This window comes from Brachyhypopomus gauderio, chromosome 9 (genome assembly GCF_052324685.1).
Source record: "Brachyhypopomus gauderio isolate BG-103 chromosome 9, BGAUD_0.2, whole genome shotgun sequence".
NCBI classification, from domain to species: Eukaryota; Metazoa; Chordata; class Actinopteri; order Gymnotiformes; family Hypopomidae; genus Brachyhypopomus; species Brachyhypopomus gauderio.
In genome coordinates, this window is record NC_135219.1 from 20,099,514 (window position 1) to 20,122,962 (window position 23,449).

Consider the following 23,449-nt stretch of genomic DNA (forward strand, 5'->3'; position numbering starts at 1 on the left):
TCATATGCACACAGAAATCAGCTCTGTTCCATTGCAGCTTTTAAGATACTTTAAGGTGTTTTGGGCTGCTTGAACATGGAATTAGTAACCCCGTAGTGATATAGCCATGGGCCCTGCCCGGGAGAGCTCTTAGAAACAGCTCGGCGAGACTGTGCACGCCCCAGGGTTGGGTAGTGGGTTAACTCAAGTTGCAGTGTCATATCTATGGTGCCATAGTGTGGAGGTAGCATTGTTTTAATACCACGGCTTCTCCCCGCTGATCTATTTTTAAATCTCTCTTTGTGTCACTGTGGCCCATTGGCCCAGTGAACCCTGCCAAGTAGGAGGAGGAGTAGTGGGGTGTGTGTGTGTGTGTGTGTGTGTGTGTGTGTGTGTGTGTGAGAGAGAGACAGCCTGTATGTGTGAGCGTGTGTATGCCTTGTCTATCTGGCTGACATTCAGAATCTTGTGACTCATAATGTCAACAGCTAAGCGGCTACAGAGCAGACCTGAGGTGTTACTGAACACAACTTATGTTTACATACGGCAGCCCTGCGTAAACTGTTAAACAGTGATTATGTAGAAGGTTTCATCAGTGTTATTTTCTAACTTACAAAACAGCCTTTCTTGGTCTCTCTTGGTCTTCCACTTTGAAAACGTGATAAAGCTGTGAATCTATTATATCCACTGGTAAACAGAAGGAGGCTGGTGGTGTTGTTATTGTGGCTGTCACATGTTCACACATGTACACACACACACACACACACACACACACACACACACACAGTGAGTCTTCCCCTCAGCTCTCCCTCTAAAGTCTGAGCTGAGTCTTTGAAGTCTGACTGCTGGTAGTGTTGCCATGGAGACGTGTTCACGAGTATCAGCCCACTCATGGATGTGCACAGGGCTCCTATTGATGTCTCATCAAATCATTCTTCTAATGGAATTTATAATCAGCGAACTGTTTGTTTTCCCTCATGAATGGTAAAATATGAGATTTTGCACTGCTAAGAGCTCTAGTGGAGGACGATGGGAAGAATGCCTGTTGTATGTTTCTCCTGTGAGTCAGGGTTGAGCACGCTTATTTCTGCTGAACGAACGGGGTTCTTCACAACTCTTCCTCACCAGGTCTGGCCTCTCTCCACTCTGCTGTTTTTTTCCCACATTCCCGTTCTTAACTAAGGAATCTCCATAAAATCCAGTGTGGCATTTTTACATGCTGGGAGAACAAATATTGTGTTAGTACACAAACATGATGCAATCCACCTCAGCTCTGCTGACAGGCCTCAGAAGAAGTTCGACCTAGCGTAGCCGTCATTACGCGAGCCTTAGAACCACGGCAGTCGGATTAGTTTGGTTCGTCTGGTGTTATCCGGTGTCAGGATGGCCTCCGTGGAGACGCTGCCCCTCACACGGTCCCTCTGACAGGCAGCGTTTGAAATGATATGTGAAAAATGTGTCATGATGCGGCTTGCCTCAACCTCTGGCTGAAGAAAATGGAATTTATTAGCGCACGTTATCCGTCACGTCGCGGGTCGGTCCGGGGGGTTGTCAGTTTTTTTCGATGTTCGGTGAATCTTGATGGATTATGCCGGTGCGTGATCCATGGTTATCGGCGCACGAATCGGCCTCGGGCGAGCGAGTTAAGCCGGGCCGCTGTGACCCCGACACCTGGTGTGCGTTTCTCCGGGAGGCATCTCCAGAGTGCGGTGGCCTTGTCCATGGCTTAGCTTGGGTGTTCTGAGATGATGGCTTCAGGCTGAAGGACACTGCTGCCTCTATCCCACTATACATGTGTGGAGGGGGGGGAGGGGGCACAGGGCTGTCTTCTCTGCTGCGTTCTGCAGGCTGAATCCACAGCAGTGCCACACACCTCTCCATGGGGTAACACACATCATGGTCCATGTTCTCCAGATGTTAGGTAGGACAGTTTCCAGAACGGACAACATAATAATGATACAGTATTGTTATCTAACAAGAGAAGCACATTCCGAGAGAGCCGATCATATGTAACTCAAGCTAGTTTATTTCATATATAAAACAAAATGCCAAATAAAGCCATAAATCATCAAATTAGTATAATAAAATACCTGAAGCTTATTAATGGTTCTCTGAAACTTTTATTTAGGGGTGGGGTGCAAACTCATTTCACACTACACTGGTGACAGTGATCCTATTCAGGACAGTGATACTTTTATCTCTGTCTCAGCAATGTACCATTACACATCTGATTGTCCATGTCCTGCTTTATGCCCTAAGTGCTTCATGTCCTTGGGGTCATTCCTATTGTGCCGTTGGTCCTCGTGTGCATCCCTTTATAAATGACTAGCTGTCTTCTGTACGGCGTCTGACATTTTGAGCAGGTGTCTTACATGGAGTAACGTTTTAGAAAATACATCCGACTCTGGAATTTAAGAGGAGTGAACTTTCTCGGTGAGCCTCAGCGGTGTGTGTAAATGGGATTTCCTACGTTTTTTTTTTCTACGTTACCTGCGGACGCATTTGTCGTACCCCTCAGCCAGCCCGTACGTGGCCAACGTTACTCCATATGCAGCTCACGCGCAAAGTGCCAGTTGTGCCTCGAGACTTGATTAGTTTTTGTTGACCTTGGGTCCTCGCTGAATCGGCGTCCTGTGTTGGTGAAAAGCGTGAGTGTGCTCGGGTCCTTTCCGTCTCCTCCGCGGGGAGCCCTCGACACTCCAGAACCTTTCAGGCTTCCTGCGCCACTCCCCGCAGAGCGAAGCGTTCGGCGCCGATGGCGTTTGCGGCCCAACCGGGTCCGCTCGGGGGAATGGGAGCGCGTGTGGGCCGGGGGCATCGTTGGGGCTTCACTTTGGAAAGCCCGGTGGGAGCTGTACACATCCACAGTCCGAAATGCCCAGCGTTTCATCTGATCGGTCTCTGCCTTTGTGTCTTTTTGCTGATCAACCAGCTTGACCAATTTATCGGACTCTAATACGCTGGCTGTAACCCGGGGGAGGGGGTCGTCTCAGTGGTGTTGAGACCTTTTGTCGAAGCCTTGTCACTCACACAGTGCTCCCTGCTTCTCAGCCAACTTCAGTTCTTTATTCAATCATCCGTTCTGTCCCCTGATATAGTGTGTGCAGGCACGTGTGTGAGAGAATCTCGCTGTACCCATAAGAAAAGACTGCGGTCCCGTTCACGTATTCGTATTCAGTATGGCGCTTCATGTCACCGTAGACCAGCAGTGTTGTCTGCTGCGTAGAGACCACAGCTCTGCTCAACACTCTCCTCACGCATATCCCCTCTCTATACCAGCACACACACACACACACACACTCACTAGGTCTACATGAGTATGAAAACCCGTCCCCCTGTGTCCATCTTGACAGCTCGAGTCCCACGTACATGCTGAAGACACGTGCCTGCCAGTTTGGGGGAGCAGAACTGATTGTGGCAAACAAAAAAGTAACAAATATTTTATATATATATATAATAATATATAATATATATATATTATATACTATATATGCATGTGCACTATATATATATATATAATATATATATATAGTGCACACATTGCATATATAGCATTATGTGGAGCGTAAAGTGCACATGTCTGCATAAGATGGCGGTGCTGGTGTGTGCAGTGCTGATCCCCGGGCCCGTTTCCTGCCGTAGCTACAGTACGTAGAGCGATGACGAGGCTCCAGAATTAGACACCACGTCAGCATCAAAACGGGCCGCCCGACATTCTCACACATGCTCAGTGAAAAACAAGCACAACACTCAGATGCAAACATCTCTTAAAACGCTATTTATCGAAGGTACAACTAGCAGGTACAGTCGTACAATTAGCAAGTAAAAAAAAGGGGAAAGGTGTCTGTTAGTGTGCTGGCCGCTCAATTGTGCGTGAGAGTACTTTGCCAAAGCAGTGGTAGGACAGGCAGGTGCGCTGCCTTACTTCATTCATACCTCTCACAGCTGTGTCATCACTCACTCGGAATAAACGCTGCTTTGGTGTGCTTTTCAGCCCCTACCCCTCTAGGTGCCTGGAGTATTTTTGGCTCGTGCAGAACTGATGTGCGTTTTCTCCTTGTTACCTGCTGCTTAGAGCTTTTCTTTTGCGTGGCGGGGGAGTAGTTAGCGTGTGTGTGAGGTGCGGTTGTCTTCCTCCCTGGTTCGTGCCCTCCGTGGAGTGGAGGGGCTCTCAAGTCGTCCTGTGTTGAGGAAGAGCTGGAGCGGGTGAGCGTCTTGGCTGCTGTGTGCTCCCATCAGAGGGCCCCTTTAGAAGCAGAGCGCAACAAACGCGCAGGTCCTTGTTCAACTCCTTCGGCTGCTTGTGGCTTTTGTTCCCGTGTTCTCTCTCTCTCTCTCTCTCTCCCCCCATCTTTTTTGGAATAACGAGGTTGTACTACTTGGAGGGGCCTGAACTCTGTAACAGGTCTGCGCTCGTAAGCCCAAGCCAAGAAGTCGGGTTTACTTGCAGGAGTAGTACTGCTAACACCAGCTGTAACTTTCTACGTTGCTCACTTGGCTCGAGCTTTTGACGCATGGGGTGTATCGCAGAGTTCTTCTTGATCTGTGTGGCTGTGTGGGTTCACCTGAGAACCACCTTCATTGAATATCCTTACAATGGGATTAACATCCTTGTCAGTCAACGGGATGACCCTTGGCTATTCTGCTGGATTGCACAAGTTAATGCTGTAACAATTATATCAATTATATAGGGGGAAATGCAACAGTTAATCTGTTAAGCAATAAACTCGCCTGTAAGCCAGTATTTCTGGTTCCAAATGTCAAAGGGTTTTTCTGGTGTTCCAGGAGATCATTGAGGAGATGATCAAAAATATCTTCCCTAGTGTTTCAACATCCCAGTGCACCATATTTGTATCAAAAAGTAACTTCAGTTACAATCCCACTCAAATTAATTACAGTTATCAATTCTGTGTTAGCAGCACAAATCCACTTTTATGCTATGACCAATTAATCCTTTTGCTGTATCCATTCTGTTCATTGTACAGGGAGCTGGATTCCAGTAAGCAGATTCTGATATGTAGTGATATACAAATGCCAGAATTGGTCTACTTTTTTTTGCCAGGGAATTTTTACTCAAAATTGGAGCAAAATTCTTAACAGAACATGGAAAAAAAAGTCCTTCTAGTCTTGCTGTAGGTGAAATATGGTGTGTGGATTGGCCACTGGAAACTTCCATCCCTCATTTACTCTCTGTGTTTTTGTGAACTGATTAGTCCGCGGGCCAGATTGCGTTAGAGCTGTTCTAATGGTTCCCAGGCCTGTGGAGTCCGAGTAAATGGGCTTTCTGCTCACGTGCGTCTCGTTTGTTGAGCTTGCACCTGCCGATACGGGGCCTCGTCACTCCCGCCGCCTGCCCCTGTGGCATTCTGGGACGCCCTGAAAGGTCGTCTACGGCTCTGTTGATCCGGGATGAGGCGGGCCGCCCTTTCATTGTTGGCGTGTTGGGTTTGCTGTCTTGCTGGGTAAAAAGTGGCCGTGTTGGTGGCGTGGAGCCAGAGCCGTGTGAACTCCAAAACGGAGGCCGGGAGGTTCTTGTTCCGCGCTGACCCGGCCCAGGCGTCCAACGAGAGAGGAGCGGAGATGCGTGGCTGTGGAAGATCAAAGCGCGTCGTTGGGCAGGAGCTCTCTGCAGTCGACTGGGTGAGAATTAGCTCGTCTGAATCGGCTGCATTTGAAGTTTGACGTTTACCTGCGACCGGTGCCGAGACCTCTTGAGACCACCCGAACCCCCATCTCACACCCCCACCCGAACCCCCATCTCACACCCCCACCCGAACCCTCATCTCACACCCCCACCCGAACCCCCATCTCACACCCCCACCCGAACCCCCATCTCACACCCCCACCCGAACCCCCATCTCACACCCCCACCCGAACCCCCATCTCACACCCCCACCCGAACCCCCATCTCACACCCCCACCCGAACCCCCATCTCACACCCCCACCCGAACCCCCATCTCACACCCCCACCCGAACCCTCATCTCACACCCCCACCCGAACCCTCATCTCACACCCCCACCCGAACCCCCATCTCACACCCCCACCCGAACCCCCATCTCACACCCCCACCCGAACCCCCATCTCACACCCCCACCCGAACCCCCATCTCACACCCCCACCCGAACCTCCATCTCACACCCCCACCCGAACCCCCATCTCACACCCCCACCCGAACCCCCATCTCACACCCCCACCCGAACCCCCATCTCACACCCCCACCCGAACCCCCATCTCACACCCCCACCCGAACCCCCATCTCACACCCCCACCCGAACCCCCATCTCACACCCCCACCCGAACCCTCATCTCACACCCCCACCCGAACCCTCATCTCACACCCCCACCCGAACCCCCATCTCACACCCCCACCCGAACCCCCATCTCACACCCCCACCCGAACCCCCATCTCACACCCCCACCCGAACCTCCATCTCACACCCCCACCGGAACCCCCATCTCACACCCCCACCCGAACCCCCATCTCACACCCCCACCCGAACCCCCATCTCACACCCCCACCCGAACCCCCATCTCACACCCCCACCCGAACCCCCATCTCACACCCCCACCCGAACCCCCATCTCACACCCCCACCCGAACCCCCATCTCACACCCCCACCCGAACCCCCATCTCACACCCCCACCCGAACCCTCATCTCACACCCCCACCCGAACCCTCATCTCACACCCCCACCCGAACCCTCATCTCACACCCCCACCCGAACCCTCATCTCACACCCCCACCCGAACCCCCATCTCACACCCCCACCCGAACCCCCATCTCACACCCCCACCCGAACCCCCATCTCACACCCCCACCCGAACCTCCATCTCACACCCCCACCCGAACCTCCATCTCACACCCCCACCCGAACCCCCATCTCACACCCCCACCCGAACCCCCATCTCACACCCCCACCCGAACCCCCATCTCACACCCCCACCCGAACCCCCATCTCACACCCCCACCCGAACCTCCATCTCACACCCCCACCCGAACCCCCATCTCACACCCCCACCCGAACCCCCATCTCACACCCTTCGTGGATCACTGTTATCTTTTCACTTGTTTCACATGTCTCAGCTGGGTTTGATCCTCTCTCTTGAAACGAGCATGTCTCCCTGCCTTTTCGCTACTGCTCCTGCCTCCCTCCCTCCCCTCATCTCTCTCTCTCTCTCTCTCATCCACCCTGTCTGTCTCTCTCTGTCTCTGCTCCTGTCCTTTCCCTTGTGCATAAGCTGTGATGGTGAGGGGGAGGTTTGTCTCCACAGAGAACACAGCTGTGCTGAAAAACACCCAACCGTCTCTCTCTCTCTCTCTCTCTCTCTCTCTCTCTCTCCTTCGCTCCCCCCAACCTCCCGCTCTCGCCTGCACATACATACACACACACACACACACATTGTGTACACACCCCTTTTGTGCTGCATTCTAATTTACTGTGAGTGTGAGCTTGAAAGCAGTGCTGTTTATTCTTTAGCCCTGGAGGCTGGTGTGCATCTTGTCAGTGCTTTCTCCTCCAGCCCTCATCTCTCCCCTCTCCTCCATCCCTCGTTCCTCCCCTCTCCTCCATCCCTCGTTCCTCCTCTCGCTTCTCCGCTCCTTTGATTCCTCTCCCTCGCTCTGCGACTCGTTCTCCATAATTAGGACGGGCATGGAAAATGAGAGGGGGGGGGGGTGGAGGGGTGCTGATGAGGCAGACAGGACAGGGAGCTGATAGGCTGAGCGGTTGGCAGGGGGCGTCAGGGGGATGGGGAGCTGCGATGCCATTGGCTCTCCTTGGCCCAGAGGGACTGAGTGATGGATGGAGGCTGCGAGAGTGTGTGTGTGTGTGTGTGTGTGTGTGTGTGTGTGTGTGTGTGTGTGTGTGTGTGTGTGTGTGTGTGTGTGTGTGTTTCTCCAGGCTCCTCATCAACAGCTCATCAAATCAGCCACTGCTTCAGCTCTCCTGGCTCCCCTCGCCGTGCTGCGAGTGTGTTAGTCATCGCCTGCACCGGGGAACAGATCTTTGCTTTCCACCCAGATCTTTTATCCGTGGTGGGTTTTTTTCTTCTTCTTCCACTCCTCTTCCTCTCGCCGTGCGAAGACCACATCGTCTCGTTAGAGCCGTCTACACGCAAACACAAACTCGACCCAGCCGTCATCCTGCATCAGCGTATCGCTCTAATTACACCAGCGTATCGCTCTAATTGACTGAGTCGATCATGGTAATGAGGTTTTTTGGCCTCGGACCGTGCTGTGCTGGGTCCTGCTAATTGATGACTAAGGAGCAGCTTAGATTGATGGTGCAGTCGTGAAGACCTTGAGAAGATCAGGGAAGCACACTAGCTATGACCAAAGTCCCTGATTTTAAAGCGGCATCCCAACTCTTTGTCCAACTCTTCTTGGCGACATGTCTGTCCCGCCTTCAAAGCTGCTCGTAGCAAATCGGAGCGTTCGGAGGCGGAACAGACAGGAGCTTCAGCCAGTGAGATGTTCGCACGCGGTCCGGCACCCAGGGTGCCTCTTTCATGCCCCTTAACACGAAATGAAGAACCGTCTGCCTCTGCAAAGATTAGATTAACGAGTTATGAAGTGAGGCTTATGAGTGTGGTGGGCAGGGGGTTGGATGTGTGCGCAAACCCGCATGCTGTCGCAACACGGACCTCAGATCTGTCTTTGTCTTTTTGTTCTTACATAATAAAAGAATAAAAAATGATTACATGTTTCTCACACGCGCCCACTGACTCGATTGGACTTTCCATTTGGAAGTCTCGGATGAGATTCCGCCTCAGATACGGAGTGATGCAGTTGATCTTTCCAGTGCTTTCATCTCCCCCTCCTCCCGTCTCGTCTCCTCTCGCCACTGCCAAGATACCAGAACAGAAGTGAAGGAGCTTGTAGAACGCTGCTCGAGAACTCGCATCTGCCTTCCATAACCGACGGCGCATGAGCGTAAGCGGAGGTCCTGTCAGAGCTGCAGGCATCACCACCTCCTCTGGAGGAGTGCGGGGCCGGGTTTCTGGAACCGCACGGAGATCAGAGTCAGTGCTGGAGCCGTGTCTGAACACGCAGGCCTCTCTCTCTCTCTCTCTCTCTCTCTCTTTTGGAGTCCCATGGTAGTGCAGGAGCCGTGCGGTCTGTTTCTTTGATTTCGGGACAGTATTGTTCCTGGGGGTCCCAGGACACGGGCCATCAGCACTGCTCCTCATCAACTGCCTCCCAGCAACTGTTACCAAGACAGCAGACAGCAGTGGCAGCAGCTGGCGTGATGCCAACTCCTGTAGTAAGAAATAGGGAGGGGTGGAGGGCTGTCACTCTCCCATTCTCTCTCTCTCTCCCTCTCTCTCTCTCTCCGTCTCATTGATTAGTGCTGATAGGAACGAGGGGAGGCAATTAAAGCACTTTAATGATGCCTTTTTTCATGCTCGACATCAGAGATAATGAAAGTATTGGATGGGTCCCAGCATTCTCCGCTTGTTTATTTATTTATTTTTGTTCTGGCTTTGTTCCTGAACGTGCTCGCTGTCCCTCTGACACACTCAAAGGCAGCGTACGCGCGGGGGCTGGGGGGGGGGGGGGGGGGGGGGGGGTTGGGGGGGTCGTTCCCTCTCCACCGTCTCCTCCGCCCGCCTCTGATCTGCACTGTCACTAGCATCATCTGTCATGGATCTCCCTCGCTTCAGATGATGCCAGGCAGTGCCGTGTGTGTGTGTGTGTGTGTGTGTGTGTGTGTGTGTGTGTGTGTGTGTGTGTGTGTGTGTGTGTGTGTGTGTGTGTGTGTGTGTGCGGGCGCATACCTGATAAGGTGCGATCGTTTAGGGGAGCTCCTGCTGAGAACATCAGGGCCCCCGTGGACATGAACTGTCAGCGCTGATGCTAGAACAGTGACATCATCCACAACAAATAGTTTCCATCAGTGTTCAATACTCGGTGAGCCGTGTGTGTGTGTTTGTGTGTGTGTGTGTGTGTGTGTGTGTGTGTGTGTGTGTGAGAGAGAGAGAGAGAGAGAGAAAGAGGGAGAGTGAGATATGTCATGGCAATAGTATTTGCTCTATCGGCCAGTTCTATGATGTTGAAGCTGACAGCACAAGCTGTCATGACATCAGGACCTGATCAACCTGACATATATGCACATACACACACACACACACACACACACACACTGTGTGCCCTGAACTACTGAACTAGTTTATTCTGTTTGTCGAGCATTCAGAATACTTTATGGTACACTCACACACACTACTGCTGACTCTGGCCTCTCCTCCTCCTCCTCCTCCTCCTCCTCCTCCTCCTCCTCTCTGGGCTTCTCTGTCGTGTGTGAAAGCGGGAGGAGCGCTTCAACTCTTCGTCCACACACACTTTCCCAACCCAATCCTCCCACTGGGGGCCCAGATGGAGAGGCCGTAATCTCTTCTTCCATCTGCCTTCCCCTCAGATGGGCTGTACGCTTCTACGCGCATGCTTTCACTCACACGTAAACCTCACCAACACTGAATCTTTTCTTTAACATTATTATCTGTTCTTTCTATTCTTTCTTAGTTTTTTCTATATATACATCGCAGTCTTTTGTTCCCTCCGTCGTGCGTTCTTCGTCTACGGAGCTCGCCCGCTCTCGTCGGACGTAACATGGCGGCCGGCTCTCGGGTTGTGGAGCGTCACAGCGGGGGAAGAGGATTGGTGCGCGAGTGCGGAGACACGTCCACTAGCGTCGTCTCTCGCGTAGCTCCACGGCTCTGTTGCCTTATTCCTTTGTGGTGAAAGTCTATATTATCACGTCGTTTTAGCTCCACCAGAGGTTTGAACGCTGCAGAAACGGTCTCCGTCGTGACGGCTGTTACGACAAAAAGAAAAGAAACTTGGAGAAGGCCCCAGAGTAGTGAGATAGCGAGAGGGATGTGTGATCCTGCCAACTATGGGCTTCGTAAACGGTCAGCAGTCTTCCTGTCGGGTTTTAGTAGAGTTTTGCTGTAAGGCTCGCTGCCCTGTCCTTGCTCGGCGGGGAGGCGAGCGGGGTCGCCACGCCTGGCCCCCCAGTTAGCCCCCATTTCGTCTGCGGAGCTTTAATTGGCCACGGTGGGGACGGAGGAGATGAGCCCAGACACCACGGCGAAGACGAGAGCACGGGGTTCGCCCCTCGCCGCCCTCCTGTTCCCAGGCACACCAGAGACGGGGGGAGAGAGAGACGGGGAGAGAGAGAGAGAGACAGACAGAAAGAGCAGGTTAGCCTACGAGGGCAGCCTGCAGAGAAACTGCATTAATTTGGTTCCATCCCCAACGCTCCCTCCCTTTCCCCCTCCCTCTCTCCTTTCCATCTATTTTAGGGTGGCAGAGAGAGCTCGAATGGCCAATGAGGCTGAATAATTACATCCATCAATTAAGGAACCTGGAGCGTTAACAAATCTGAATAATTATAAACATAAATCACAAAAAAAGTCTTTGCGAACGCTTGAAAAGGTTTAAGTGGTCAACGTTTTCCATGCGAGACTGAAAACGGAAAGTAAAAGACGTTGCTAGTTCTACTTTAATCTGTTAAAAGTTTGTGCTTTACAGTTTTCACATCATACCAGTTTCACAGAGTGATGTCTTTACAATTGACACTTGTAGCAGCTGTTTGCCGTGAGGGCCAGTTCTCCTCAAACCCTCCCTGGGATGAGACTGAAGGCAGAGCTGCCAGGGTGTGGAAATGAATGTTGAAACCATGCTCTGTGTGTGTGTGTGTGTGTGTGTGTGTGTGTGTGTGTGTGTGTGTGTGTGTGTGTGTGTGTGTGTGTGTGTTGAAATGAGGGTGTCCTGTGAGTCACAGAGAAAAAGCATGCAAACGATAGCGGAATTACCATCCGAGATGAGTGGAAATTCACTTGTAGGAAAATTACCAGTGGAAATGTTGAGAAGTGATGTGGGCTCATCTTTGACCTCCAGCACTGCTACTTAGTGGCGGGTCTTAAAGCCACGCTCGTGCGCCCAAGGTCTGCTCCTCCCCATAACTAGGTCAGCACCGTCAGGCCCTTTCTCAGTCAGCACGCCACATGGAGAGAGAGAGAGAGAGAGAGAGAGAGAGAGAGTGAAGTCATCCCTCCCTGATCAGTCTGAGGTTTCCATACTGTTCACCCCCAGAGCTCCATATGCCACAGCAACAGTGCCAGCTCAGCCCCACGCATAGCTTTGATGCTTGTGTGTGTGTGTGTGTGTGTGTGTGTGTGTGTGTGTCATAAAGGTAGGGAGCATTTGAGGACGGTGTGGTAACGGCGCAAAGGAGCGGTTTGTGAAGGAGCCTTTTTATAAAGGCGTCTGAAGTCACGGCTTCCGCCATAGCTGCTGTCACCTCGTCGTTGGCCACCTGCTCGGGCCGCGCTCGTACGAAGCGGGCTATTCGGAGACGCGGTTTAATTTACCACTGGCAGTCGTGTGGTTTTGGATGCGGTCAGAATGCCCCTGGGGCAAAGGCTTTGGAATGGGGCCTACAAAAACAAGCAACTCCCTGGCCAGATCTATCCTGGCACCGTCGCTTGGGCAGGGCTTCTCCAGAGAGAGCGTTTGGCATTCCTGGTTGCTCGCTCCGGCAAGATGAAAGACCCATCGAATGGCCGCTCAGGTTCTTCATTACCTGCTGTCTGAAGTTTGCCGGACTAAAACGTTGCCTAACGCAGCAGTGTCATTTTTGTCCTTCTTGGCATTCGTCTCTTATAAGTATGTCCTCCAGACAGAAACATGGGACTCGGGTTTCATTCCGCGTGTGTGTGTGTGTGTGTGTGTGTGTGTGTGTGTGTGTGTGTGTGTGTGTGTGTGTGTGTGTGTGTGTGTGTGTGTGTGTGTGTGTGTGTGTGTGTGTGTGTGTGTGTGTGTATGGTAGGACCTGTCTGGCTCCATAGATGACCTCCCCACCGGCACGGAAGCGGCCCTCAGCTCTGCAGTCAGTGCCTCAGGCTCCACCAGCAGCCAGGGCGAGCAGAGCAACCCCGCCCAATCACCTTTCTCCCCTCATGCATCGCCCCGCCTCTCCAACCTGCGCAGTGGACCGTCGCCATCTCCCGTTGGCTCACCTGTGGGCTCTAGCCAATCACGCTCTGGACCCATATCACCCGCTAGCGTGCCAGGTAACGGAAATTGTGATATAAAATAAATTCTACTTTTAGTGCTGTAATTTTCTTGACGTCATCATTCTTGTATTGGGTTTCCTCTTTAAATTCTTGCCTCTTTCGATTACGCCTGCACCGTAGTCCAGACGGCCTCGCTCACCACGTATTCCACTAGGGAAACTCTGTAGACACTAGCAGGCGGAGCTGTAGCCGCCTGCCCTCAGGGAAAAGCTCGCCCGCGCTTCCATCAGACGTGGGTCAGTGGAGGCCGTTCCCAGTTCCCAAACTCCCAAACATCCAGTCATTACGATGGTTTGGAAAGTCTGTGAGCAGTTTGCTGTCACCTCAACACAATTACGCTCCTACCGCGCAGGGGCATTGTTAATCGGGACTGCCCGATAGGCTGGCTGGCGTGGCCTTTGAGTAGCTGCTTCCAGTGCCCCGTCCCGTTCTGGATGTCACTAACAAGGTCTGCGGGAGACCATTATACCAGGGCAGGCACGCCAGTGTCTCACCCCTGCTGGGAGAGCCGTCCGCCATTAGACTCGTACGTAAGAGGCTGTAGTGAGCAAAACCGCACGCACACAAACTTTCTACGGCTCCTAAAAGAACCATTTAGCCCCACAGACACGCGTCCCCGAGGACGGGTAGGGTTGGATATGCTAGTTTCGGGCTAATATTTGCACATCGCGGAGCGCTGTCATTTTTTTGTTTAGTTTTTTTTTTTGTTGATGTGTGTGTAGGGACACAGCTGGCCCCACAGACACCGGGGAGTGTGTCGGATGTGGGCTCCCTTTCTGCGCTCAGTCAGTCGCCCATGTCTCAGGAGAGAGGTGAGTGAAGCCTGCCATGCGTATGAGCTCACAAACACACACACACACACACACACACACACACCCTATCAATGTGGTTCCCTGCCTCACGATGGTCATGTCTGAGTTTCAACGTGCTGCCTCTCCTCCGTCTGCTGCCCCTCGCCGCCATTTTCCACAGCCGCTCTGGATAAATGCGCTAATTTGGGTGACGTGTTAGCGCCCGTTATATCTCCGTCGAGCTACAGTGCGCCCCCTTCAGGCAGCGGGCCGCCATTTACCCCTACAGACTATTTGCCGCGGGAGCCTTTCCGCTTCTCCCACTCGTGACGCCGTGCGTTTCCCGTTACCAGAACCTCGCCCAGCACGCACTTCTGGAGCGCTGCTGATTACGGGCCGTGGGCTCGTACCCAAACACCATCGTTATTCCGGCTTATTGATTCGGGGTAGATTACTTACATGCGAGTGTAGCGTTGGAGCTGGTGATTAAATAAAACAGTTACCGATGATCCTTTACCGATGGCAAGCTGAGGACCTTTGTGTGTAATACGTAAGCTGATGCCGGTTGGCTTTCGGTTCTAGCCGCAGCGCGGCCGTTTCTGAACCGAGATGAACAAAAGCGCCCGTTTCCTGGTTGTTAATGAGTAGCTAGAGGCAGAGCCGTGCTGACCTGCTTCTGTCTCTCACCTTCGCTGGGAAGAGTGGAAAGAATGAGATTCAACTTTGTTTTCTTGCTCCCGAAAACCCAATTTTAATGGCAAATGGAAATAAAGTGTTAGACGTTGAGCCACAGTTAATGTATCTGAGAGATAATAAGCTTTGTTTTTATTCTGAGCAGCGTGTGTGTGTGTGTGTGTGTGTGTGTGTGTGTGTGTGTGTGTGTGTGTGTGTGTGTGTGTGTGTGTGTGTGTGTGTTGATTTCGTGAGTTTACTCTTTGTTAATGTTTGGTTAAGGGCAAAAAATCAAACTGCCAGTCTCTGGGACTTTAATGGCTGGTGTGTGTTCTGCATGATATGGGCATTCTGACTCATTCTCTCATCCATTTTTCAAGCCACACACACACAAAACATCCTGCTTGTCCTTCACGGATGGCTGTGAACTAAGTCAAGAATTCCTTGTGCCATACACAAATGGGCTGTCCTGACATCATCTTGGGTTTAATTAATAGTTTTGTATAATCTTTAATCAACCATGTTTATAACTGAGCGTAAAAGAATCGAATCATAAAAAAAGATCATTTATATATTCATAATTAAATGCGTAATATTCTCTTGCCTGTCAGACTGACATATTGCCTCCTTGTGTTTTGCTTTTGCCCGTCCAGGATTTGCTCCCAGCCTGCAGCGTAACGTCCCCGGGCCTGGCTCCCAGTTCGGCCCCCAGCAGCCTGGGCCCTCCATGTCTCCCCACCCCTCTCCTATGGGCCCCCTGCACCACAATGTAGGCACCTACCAGCAGGGTGGTGCCACCTATGGGCCCCAGGGCACACAGTACGGTCCTTCAGGTAGTCAATGCCGTTGGCCCTCTCAGTGGATGCTTTTGTAATTCTGCTCCGTGTGTTTCCTGGATCTGTGATGACGAGTGTGCGGGCCGGAGGCACAATCGTCTGCTTTAATTTCCCCTATTGTGAGCAGCTGAGCGTGTGCGCGCGCGTGTGCGTGGTGGGAAAATGGCCGCGGTCCACCTTCCGAACGGGACTAGGCCGTAATCCATCACGAGTGTTATGGCGTGCTTGGGTAATGAATGAGAGGCCGTTGTGCCTTCGCAGTATCACCGGGCCGTGCCTGACTTCCTGTTCTGATTGATAGTCCCTGTTGTCCTGTTGTTTTACTTGTGTAACTGGCAGCTGGCTGAACATGACGGAAACGTGACCGCTGTGGACCCGACGCTGACCGGCAGAGCTAGTTGAGAGTGGAGGAGACGTCGGGGGATGATTGCGTGTTTAGTTATCCACGGAAAGAATAATAATAAAGGAATATGCTTCTCTTATATAGGCAGCTTTGTGAGAGCGTGTGCTAATGTGCACAAAGTTTCCCTTTTTTGGTCAAAACTTTGCACTGTGGAGGAAGGTGCACGGAGAAGCAGCCTGCTGGTCGTGTTGTGTTTGGCGTCGGCGCTGGCTTTTGTTTGGCCCTCAGCACCACCTGAGGAAATTGTTCAAACACTGACCCCAGATCAGTGCGCCGGCTGCAGCCAGGCCGTCCGTTCGTGATGCAGCGCCGGCTGAACTCGCCCCGCGGCCCTGGCGTGGATCCAGAGGAGGTCCCCCCGGGGACTCTGGGTATTCGGATGCAAGGCAGCTGTCGTGGATCGCTCAGATCAGTGGCACCGTGCCCTCTCGTGCCCCCCCAGGGACTTCTGGGATTACGGGGACTTGGAGAGGGGGGGGGGGGGGGGGTGCGGAGTGCCTGACAGCATCTGAGGTTTCACATGTAATTGGCAGCGCTCCAGGGCCCTTCCTCACTCCGGAAGGGTAAAGATCCACTCCTTCCCAGTGCCAGCGAGCTTGTTAGGGGTTAGGACTTGGAATAACTGCAACATTGTGGGGGGGAAAAAATAGTAGCTTTCCCCAACCAACACCTCGACCTGCTTTATATATTTTTGGAACTCGTGTCACATCAAAAGGTTATATATTTTTTTTCTTCCCTCCATTCACGTAGAGGGGAGAAGGAGGAGATGCCGAGGCCTCTGATTTCCTGCGGGACTCTTGAAACCTTCCGGCAGCTCAGCAAGGTGGAGATTTCTGGCTGCGTTTTTGACAGCTGCAGTCGGATTGGAAATCCCTGTTCTAATTGTGCCTCAAATGCTGCTCGGTGAAGTCTCACGTATAATAATAATATGCATATGGTTTCGACACGAATTCAGAATGCCGGAGACCTAAGGCGCTTTTTGAACGCTGGGAGCGGTCCGCGCGTCGGAAGCCCGCCTCGTCGGGAGGGAGCGCGCGACTCGTTAAAATGGTTGTGTGGTGAGATGCTGCAGCTCCTCTTGTGTGGAATCTCCGTTCGGTGCTTCAGGATCTTGCTGACAAAGTGGCTGTCTGTGTAGCGGCCGCCCTCCCGCAGAGCTCCGCTAATCTGGATGTCTGCTCCGGAGTGGCAGAGCAAAGAACGAAGCGTGCAAAACACCCTCATCCCCCTCTCCGCCTAGAACCGAGAAGATTCTCCTGAAAATCTTGCCAGTAGCTACTAAAGTCCCTTAGCTATGTAGTTAATATGTTAATGTGAGATTACTGCTTGCATATTTTATTTATAATAAATAATATATATATATATATATATATAAATAACTTTCTCCATCTGCCCCAACCCTTTGTGTCTTTCCAGGAAACTACCCCCGTCCGCCCAACTATGGTGGAGCACCTGGCCCCAGCTACAGTGGCCCTGGGCCGGGTATGGGCCTGGGCATGAATGCCAGCAGCCCTATGCATGGCCAGGGCCCTGGGCAACCCTGTGGCTCCATGCCAGCCGGGAGGGGGCCGGGCCAGCCTGCGGGTGGGCGTCCATACACGGCAGGCTCCAGCAGTGTGGCCCCCACATCGCCCAACGTGCCCCAGACTGCCGGACCCGGGATGGGGCCCCCTCCAGCCACGGGTAGCCGCAAACCCCACGAGAGCTGCCCTGCACCCTCTGCACAAAACCCCCTCGCCTCTCCACAGGCCAGGTGAGCATAACAGCACTCTGCACATAATGTACTGTATTCGTCTTAATAGTCCAGCCATTAGCATCTCAATGTCATTTGTTGCATTTTAACACCAGTGCTGACTAATTAAGTACAAAAAATACTTCTGTTGTTTATTGTAAACATACTATGGCCACTGACACCTGCATGCTTATAAATGTTATAATGGTACAAATAACTGAGATGGGTTGAAACTCCATAGTTCTATGCACGGTTATATTGGGTATGTTTATATTATCAATTAAAGTGTTTTGGGGACCCGACCAACAAGGCTGTTGTACCCTTGCCCTTTGCTCCAGGCCTCCATATGCCCGATCCCCTGTGTACCCCGGGCTGCCCGGGCCGGGTGGACGTCCTGTCCCTTTCCCTCCTCCCCCCCATTTTGTCCAGCCCCATGACGGGCCGTACGGCGGTAGTGGCGGCCTGGGTCCCCCACAGGCCGAGCAGTATGGGTAGGTGCAGCAAGCCCCCGCAACCCCGCTGATTGTGCTGCTCAGCTGGCCTGTCCTGCCACCCCCCACCCCACCCCCTGCCTTCGCAGCCTTGAAAAACTAACCCCGCACCTTCGGTACACACGCTTACACGCCAAGTCGCCACTCAGAACCGCACGTCACCCTCCTCACCCGGCCTGGTCCGCATTACTAACGCCGCCGTCTAAGATGGCCCGCTGTGCCGAAGCCGTTAACTCGTTCTGGGTGCGGACGCGCGCTGCTGATGTATGGTGCCACGGAAGCAGCCATATTTGATCGCCGGCACCAGCCGCTTGCAGCGTGCATTGCCGTGATAAGCGACGTGCGTCTGCCGGTTGGGTGAAGAAGGGGACAGAGTAACCGAGCAGCAGCCCTCCTGCCCCCTGGTGTGATTGTGCAAAATGACTTCCTTCCTGATATCCGACTGAAAGACTATAAATTGGATAAGACGTGACCTCTGGCACATCTCGGTATGAGTTCTCATCACTCCAAAGAGCTGAAATCCCATTAAACAGAAAGCTCACGTTGAGCCTGAAATAAGGAAAATGGACTTTTTAAGCAGCCCTACTCTGTTCATTTCTCCACTCCGCGTCTTGCAGTACTATACGGGGAGTTAGCTGACTCTCAGATTTAGCGTTTAATTATGGCTGCGTACGCTCCGTTTCGTTTGATACCGTTCAATGCCACTTTTTCTTTTGACAATTACTTTTATATTGTAGCCATTTGGCAGACACACTTAACCAGAGCAACTTATGGAAGTGCCTAATTAGATGAATAGTGCATAATGGTGTATATTGCACAGTATAAAGCATATTGCCCTCCTGTGGACTAGAAGTTTCTTTAACAGATTCTCTCCTCACTTTCTTCCTTCTCTGCAAACTGAAAACATGAATGTTTGGAAAAACCTTCTGCCCTTACGCTTCTGTCTTTATGGTGCAGAAATACTAAGCATGCAACAATTCTGCTTACAGCTAACTGTATGAACGGGATTATGGGATGTCGTAAATGCAATTTTGCTATGTGATGTGTGCAGACCAAGTGGGTACCCAGCCGGGGCCCCTGTGGGTGGAATGGGCCCAGGTGGCCCCTATAACCAACCCCCAGGCAGCAGCTCGAGCAGGATGAACCTGCAGGGTCCAGCATACAATACCATACCTTCTGGTAAGAGCTCTGAGGACTTCTGCTGTTAGACCTTTGTTCACTGTTAAACCTATTTGTGAGTTGATTCGATTAACCACAAAGCCTTTTATTAGTCTATCAGACGTAAGGATTTTTCAGTCTGTAGAGACCCCCTGCCTGTCCGTGTTTCATTTCCTAACACTCCTGAGCCAGCCAATCAACCCTGTACAGCTCTTATGTGGATTACATGTCCGTGGTTGTGGTGTGTTTGGAACAACAAATACATGGTCTTCAAACTGAGTTAAAACACTCCAAACCATTTATTCACACACACACACACATATATATATATATATATATATATATATATATATATATATATATATATATATATATATATATATATATATATATGTATGTGTGTAAAAGACATCTTTTGGAAAGGATTTGAGCCGCTCTGATTAAAAGGGAGTGGAAGCCAACCAAACCACTGCCACGCCAAGATGTAAAACACACAGACCAACAATGCCAAGAGGAAACGAGACAGCCGAGGACATCAGGAAGAAGGTAGTGACCGCCCATCTCCAAAATAGACCATCTCCAAAATATTCCAGCTCTACCCATCCACTGTAAGACAAATCATCAAATAGGCTAGGCCAATGCTAACCCAAGAGGCTGCAGCCCTCTCTGGCAGCATCTAGGATAAATGTACATGCGTCTACAATCAGGCAACAAATCAATAGACATGGCGTTCATGGGAGAGTTGCGAGAAGGAAGCCTCAGCTCTCAAGAAAGAACAAAGCTGCCCCTTTAGACTTTGCCAGAGCACTTGGACAAACCAGAGGTTTTCTGGAAGAGTCCAAAATTGAATTATTTGGCTATAATCACAGGCGCCATGTTAGGAGAGAAGTCAACACTGCATATAAGGTGAAGGACCTCCTCCCAGCAGTGAAGCATGGAGGTGGAGATGTGAATGTGAAGGTCTGGGCCAGCTTTTCTGCCTCCGGACCCGGACGACTCCATATTATCCAGGGAACCATGACTTCCAAGGCTTATCAACAAATTATTGACCAGAATCTCCTGCTATCAGTAAAAGAGTTGAAGCTGGGACAGAAATGGCTTAAGAGAATGAAGATTTTGTACTCTGGATTAGCCCAATCAAAGTCCGGACCTCAATCCCATAGAAATGGTGCGGAAAGATCTGAAGTGTGCGGTACCAGATGTTCCCCCAACCTCGCTCAACTGTTTGAGTTCTGCAAGGAGGAGTGGGCAGAAATACCCAAAAGCAAATGCGAGACACTTGTTTGTGGTTACAGAAGACGTTCGCTTGAAGTAATGGCTGCAAATGGAGGTGCCACAATCTACTAAGTTCATATACTTTTGCCCTTGGCAGATTTTCAGTTTTAGGAGAGAAATTAAATTAGTTGAATTTCGGTGTCCTTTATTTGGAAGGTTTGCTTTACAAATTGAGGTTTGGATTTGAATTTCATGAGATTAATATTCTAAAAGAGATTAGTATTCTCTTTTAGAATACAATGACCATGTTTGGGTGGTTCACAAACTTTCAAACAGCACTGCGTATGAATGTGTATATAATGTATATTACATGGGTGAATATTAGAATTGCACTTATATAGATGTACATGGGACCGTGTGCGCGTGTCATTGCAGGACCCATGGCCATGGGGCCAGTGGAGAGTGTTCCGGCCACAGATCCTAAACCAAGATCAGAGCACAAGGAAGAAGGGAGTGTGGTGTGCGCCGAACCACCTAAACCGAAGGTACAAACATCTCTCCGTCTCTTGGACTTTCTCTTTCTCTCTGCCACTCATTCACACGTGATCAGAGGTGACCCTACCTTTGAATGATAAGTAAACGTTTGTATACCTCCACACTGCTGTCTTTGTTCCGTCTCCTGATACAACTCTGCCTGTCTGTGACTGCCTTTTCCTCTGGCTTGTGGTACAGCTCCGCTGACTTCGTGTCTAGCACTGTAAAAATAGGTCAAAAATCATGTCCCATTATTGCGTCTAGAAACGGACAGGGATACGTTTTTAGTATCATGCCCATAAGCGACAGACACAACTAGCTACTTGTATAGCCAGATGTATTCATTGCAACATAAGCTCAACTTTCCTTTGACATGAAACGCAAAATGATCATCAAACCATTTGGGACTATAAGTCCATGAAACTACCGTCGCTAACCTTCAGTACAGCAGTTCTCACACTTCAGTATTGGTGTTTAAGTAAATATGTGGCACACAATGCATAGAAACGTGACGAGTTTACGCTGAGGGATACATTACAGTGAAATGCTATTAAAAACAGAAAAGTGGGGTACTTCGACGCTAACTAGAACTCCAAAAAATGCTAAAATGCTAGCGGACACAAGGTCAAGGTCAAGTGCGTATTTTCCAAATGTTTCCTCAGGTTAGATGTGCCACAGTAGTCCGCTTACTGAAGCTTACCTACGACTTAATCTCGAGGGTCCAAAATGTTTCCGTCTACTAACCAAAATTACACGGAGTATAAATTTTTCTCTCTCTCTCTCTCTCACGCTCTCTGTGTGGCCAAGTTGTTTTTTTAAACACTGCTTTTCTTACCACACGGTTGTTGCTGAATGATTCGCTCGTTTCCGCATGACCTGCATTTAATTTTCAATCAACGACAGTGACCTTGTGTACGTTGTGCCGAGGCAGACATCCGTGGTGGTGCTGCTCTCTTCTCCACACGACGGTCTTTATTTTGACAGTCCAATGTCAGGGGTTTATCACCAATTCGGTTGCATAAGCGGATTTAGAGTACTAGTTGATGTCCGTATGGTTCAGCTCTGCTCTGTGACCTTCCTCTCCTGTGGTTTGTGGCCGCTCTCGCCTTCACTTCGCTCGGTTCCTCGTGGTGCCACTGCCACTCCAACCAGAAAACCAGACACGCTGATCCTCAAAGTGCAAAATGTGCTCTGCTATTCCATAAACATGTTACCAGTTATGTGTATTTGACCTCCCACAAGCTAAACATGCTTGCGGAGATGAATAATTTCGTAACTCCTGTAGCTCTTGTGAGCAGTAATGATGTCCAAGAGAGACAGACTCGCTGGGCTCTCATCTCCATCCTTTCCAGCTCTGAAACACGTACTCTGCAGAATCTTCCACGTCTTTTTCACGTCCTTGGATCAACCTTTGGCCCTGCGTTTACACACTGCCAAAGGCATCTTTGTTTCAGCGCAGTCTTGCACCATTGCTAGAAACCTCGGCTCGTTAAGAGATAAAACAGCCCCACTGTACCAGTACCACGTTTTGAGTGGATGGGGGGGTCCAGTAATATGGCGTTGTGGGTGTAAGGAGCACTAGTGCATAAATGAAGAACCCGGACATGGCTAATTAGAGCTCATGGTTGGTTCGGATGCTGACAGCGAGTAACGTTTATTTCCCCACGTCTCCTTTGGTCTTTTCCCCTGTGTGATCTACACGTGTCAGGATACAAAGGCACTTGACTTTTCTCGGATCATCCTCGTCTGGTGTTCCCGCTGCTTTGATGCCGGTTTCTGTTTGGCTTTCTGTGCTCTTTTCTTTTATGCTGTTGCTCGTTCTTTATTTATTTATTTATTTTTGGCTTGTCCTGGGAAGCTCTAGTTTGTGTCTTTCGTCAAGTTTCTCTGCTTAGGTGACGAACGGGGGTGGGTGGTGGGGGTATTTGATTCAAGTATTCAAGTGCGAACTAAATTCCTCTCGTCTCGCTGTCGTTCGGGTTATTGAACGCGGGCTCCTCTACCTCCGCGCCGTGCCCGCTGTTGTCATGGCGACAGTCGGCGCAGGCGCACGGCTGTTTTTTGCCTCGTCTTTCACCAGATAGCGGAAGCGGCCCCGTTCGCATCGTCTGAACTGCCGTTAAATAGTTCCCCCCTCCCTCTCGCGCTCTCGTGGCTGTCCTCGCGACGCCCCGTCGGAGCTAGCCGGTGGCAGCTGGTGATTAGCAGCGGCGAGACGAGATGAACGCTCCCCTCTTCTCGCGCTCCCTCCTCCCCGCGCCGCGTAGGCTGTTTGGCTCTCGCGCGTGCGGGAGCGCGCCTTTGAGGACAGCGGCGCACGTGGGCGTGCGCGCGCGCGCATCCCGCTATGTGCGTGCGCCAGGGGGGAAGAAAAATGGCATAGGGGATAAAGAGGAACTGCAGTTCTTGCTCCATTTCGTCCGTCTCTCACACATATGCTTCTGTTGTGTGTGTGTGTGTGTGTGTGTGTGTGTGTGTGTGTGTGTGTGTGTGTGTGTGTGTGTGTGTGTGTGTGTGTGTGGACACCTTGCGTGGCTGTGTCGGGGGTGGTGTGTGTGT

At 51.1% G+C, this 23,449-nt stretch overlaps 1 protein-coding gene and 1 long non-coding RNA gene across 6 annotated transcripts in view; one reads left to right on the forward strand and one right to left on the reverse strand.

Moving 5' to 3' along the window:
• arid1b (AT-rich interactive domain 1B) overlaps positions 1–23,449 on the forward strand; it is a 48,955-nt gene that overhangs the window by 12,405 nt on the left and 13,101 nt on the right. For 3 of the 5 annotated variants that reach the window (XM_077017804.1, XM_077017803.1, XM_077017805.1), the window contains exons 5-11: positions 12,812–13,055; positions 13,781–13,870; positions 15,175–15,354; positions 17,177–17,513; positions 17,831–17,983; positions 19,035–19,162; positions 20,792–20,901. In XM_077017804.1, the coding sequence (XP_076873919.1) occupies positions 12,812–13,055; positions 13,781–13,870; positions 15,175–15,354; positions 17,177–17,513; positions 17,831–17,983; positions 19,035–19,162; positions 20,792–20,901 (1,242 nt within the window). The remainder of the gene's footprint in view (positions 1–12,811; positions 13,056–13,780; positions 13,871–15,174; positions 15,355–17,176; positions 17,514–17,830; positions 17,984–19,034; positions 19,163–20,791; positions 20,902–23,449) is intronic. The other 2 variants (XM_077017806.1, XM_077017807.1) reach the window with 1 other exon arrangement.
• LOC143523393 (uncharacterized) lies at positions 10,235–23,145 on the reverse strand. Its single transcript, XR_013133327.1, has 4 exons — positions 21,726–23,145; positions 21,008–21,111; positions 11,835–11,966; positions 10,235–11,106 (listed from the first exon to the last, which is right to left on the reverse strand). It is a non-coding gene; the product is annotated as an uncharacterized LOC143523393 (long non-coding RNA).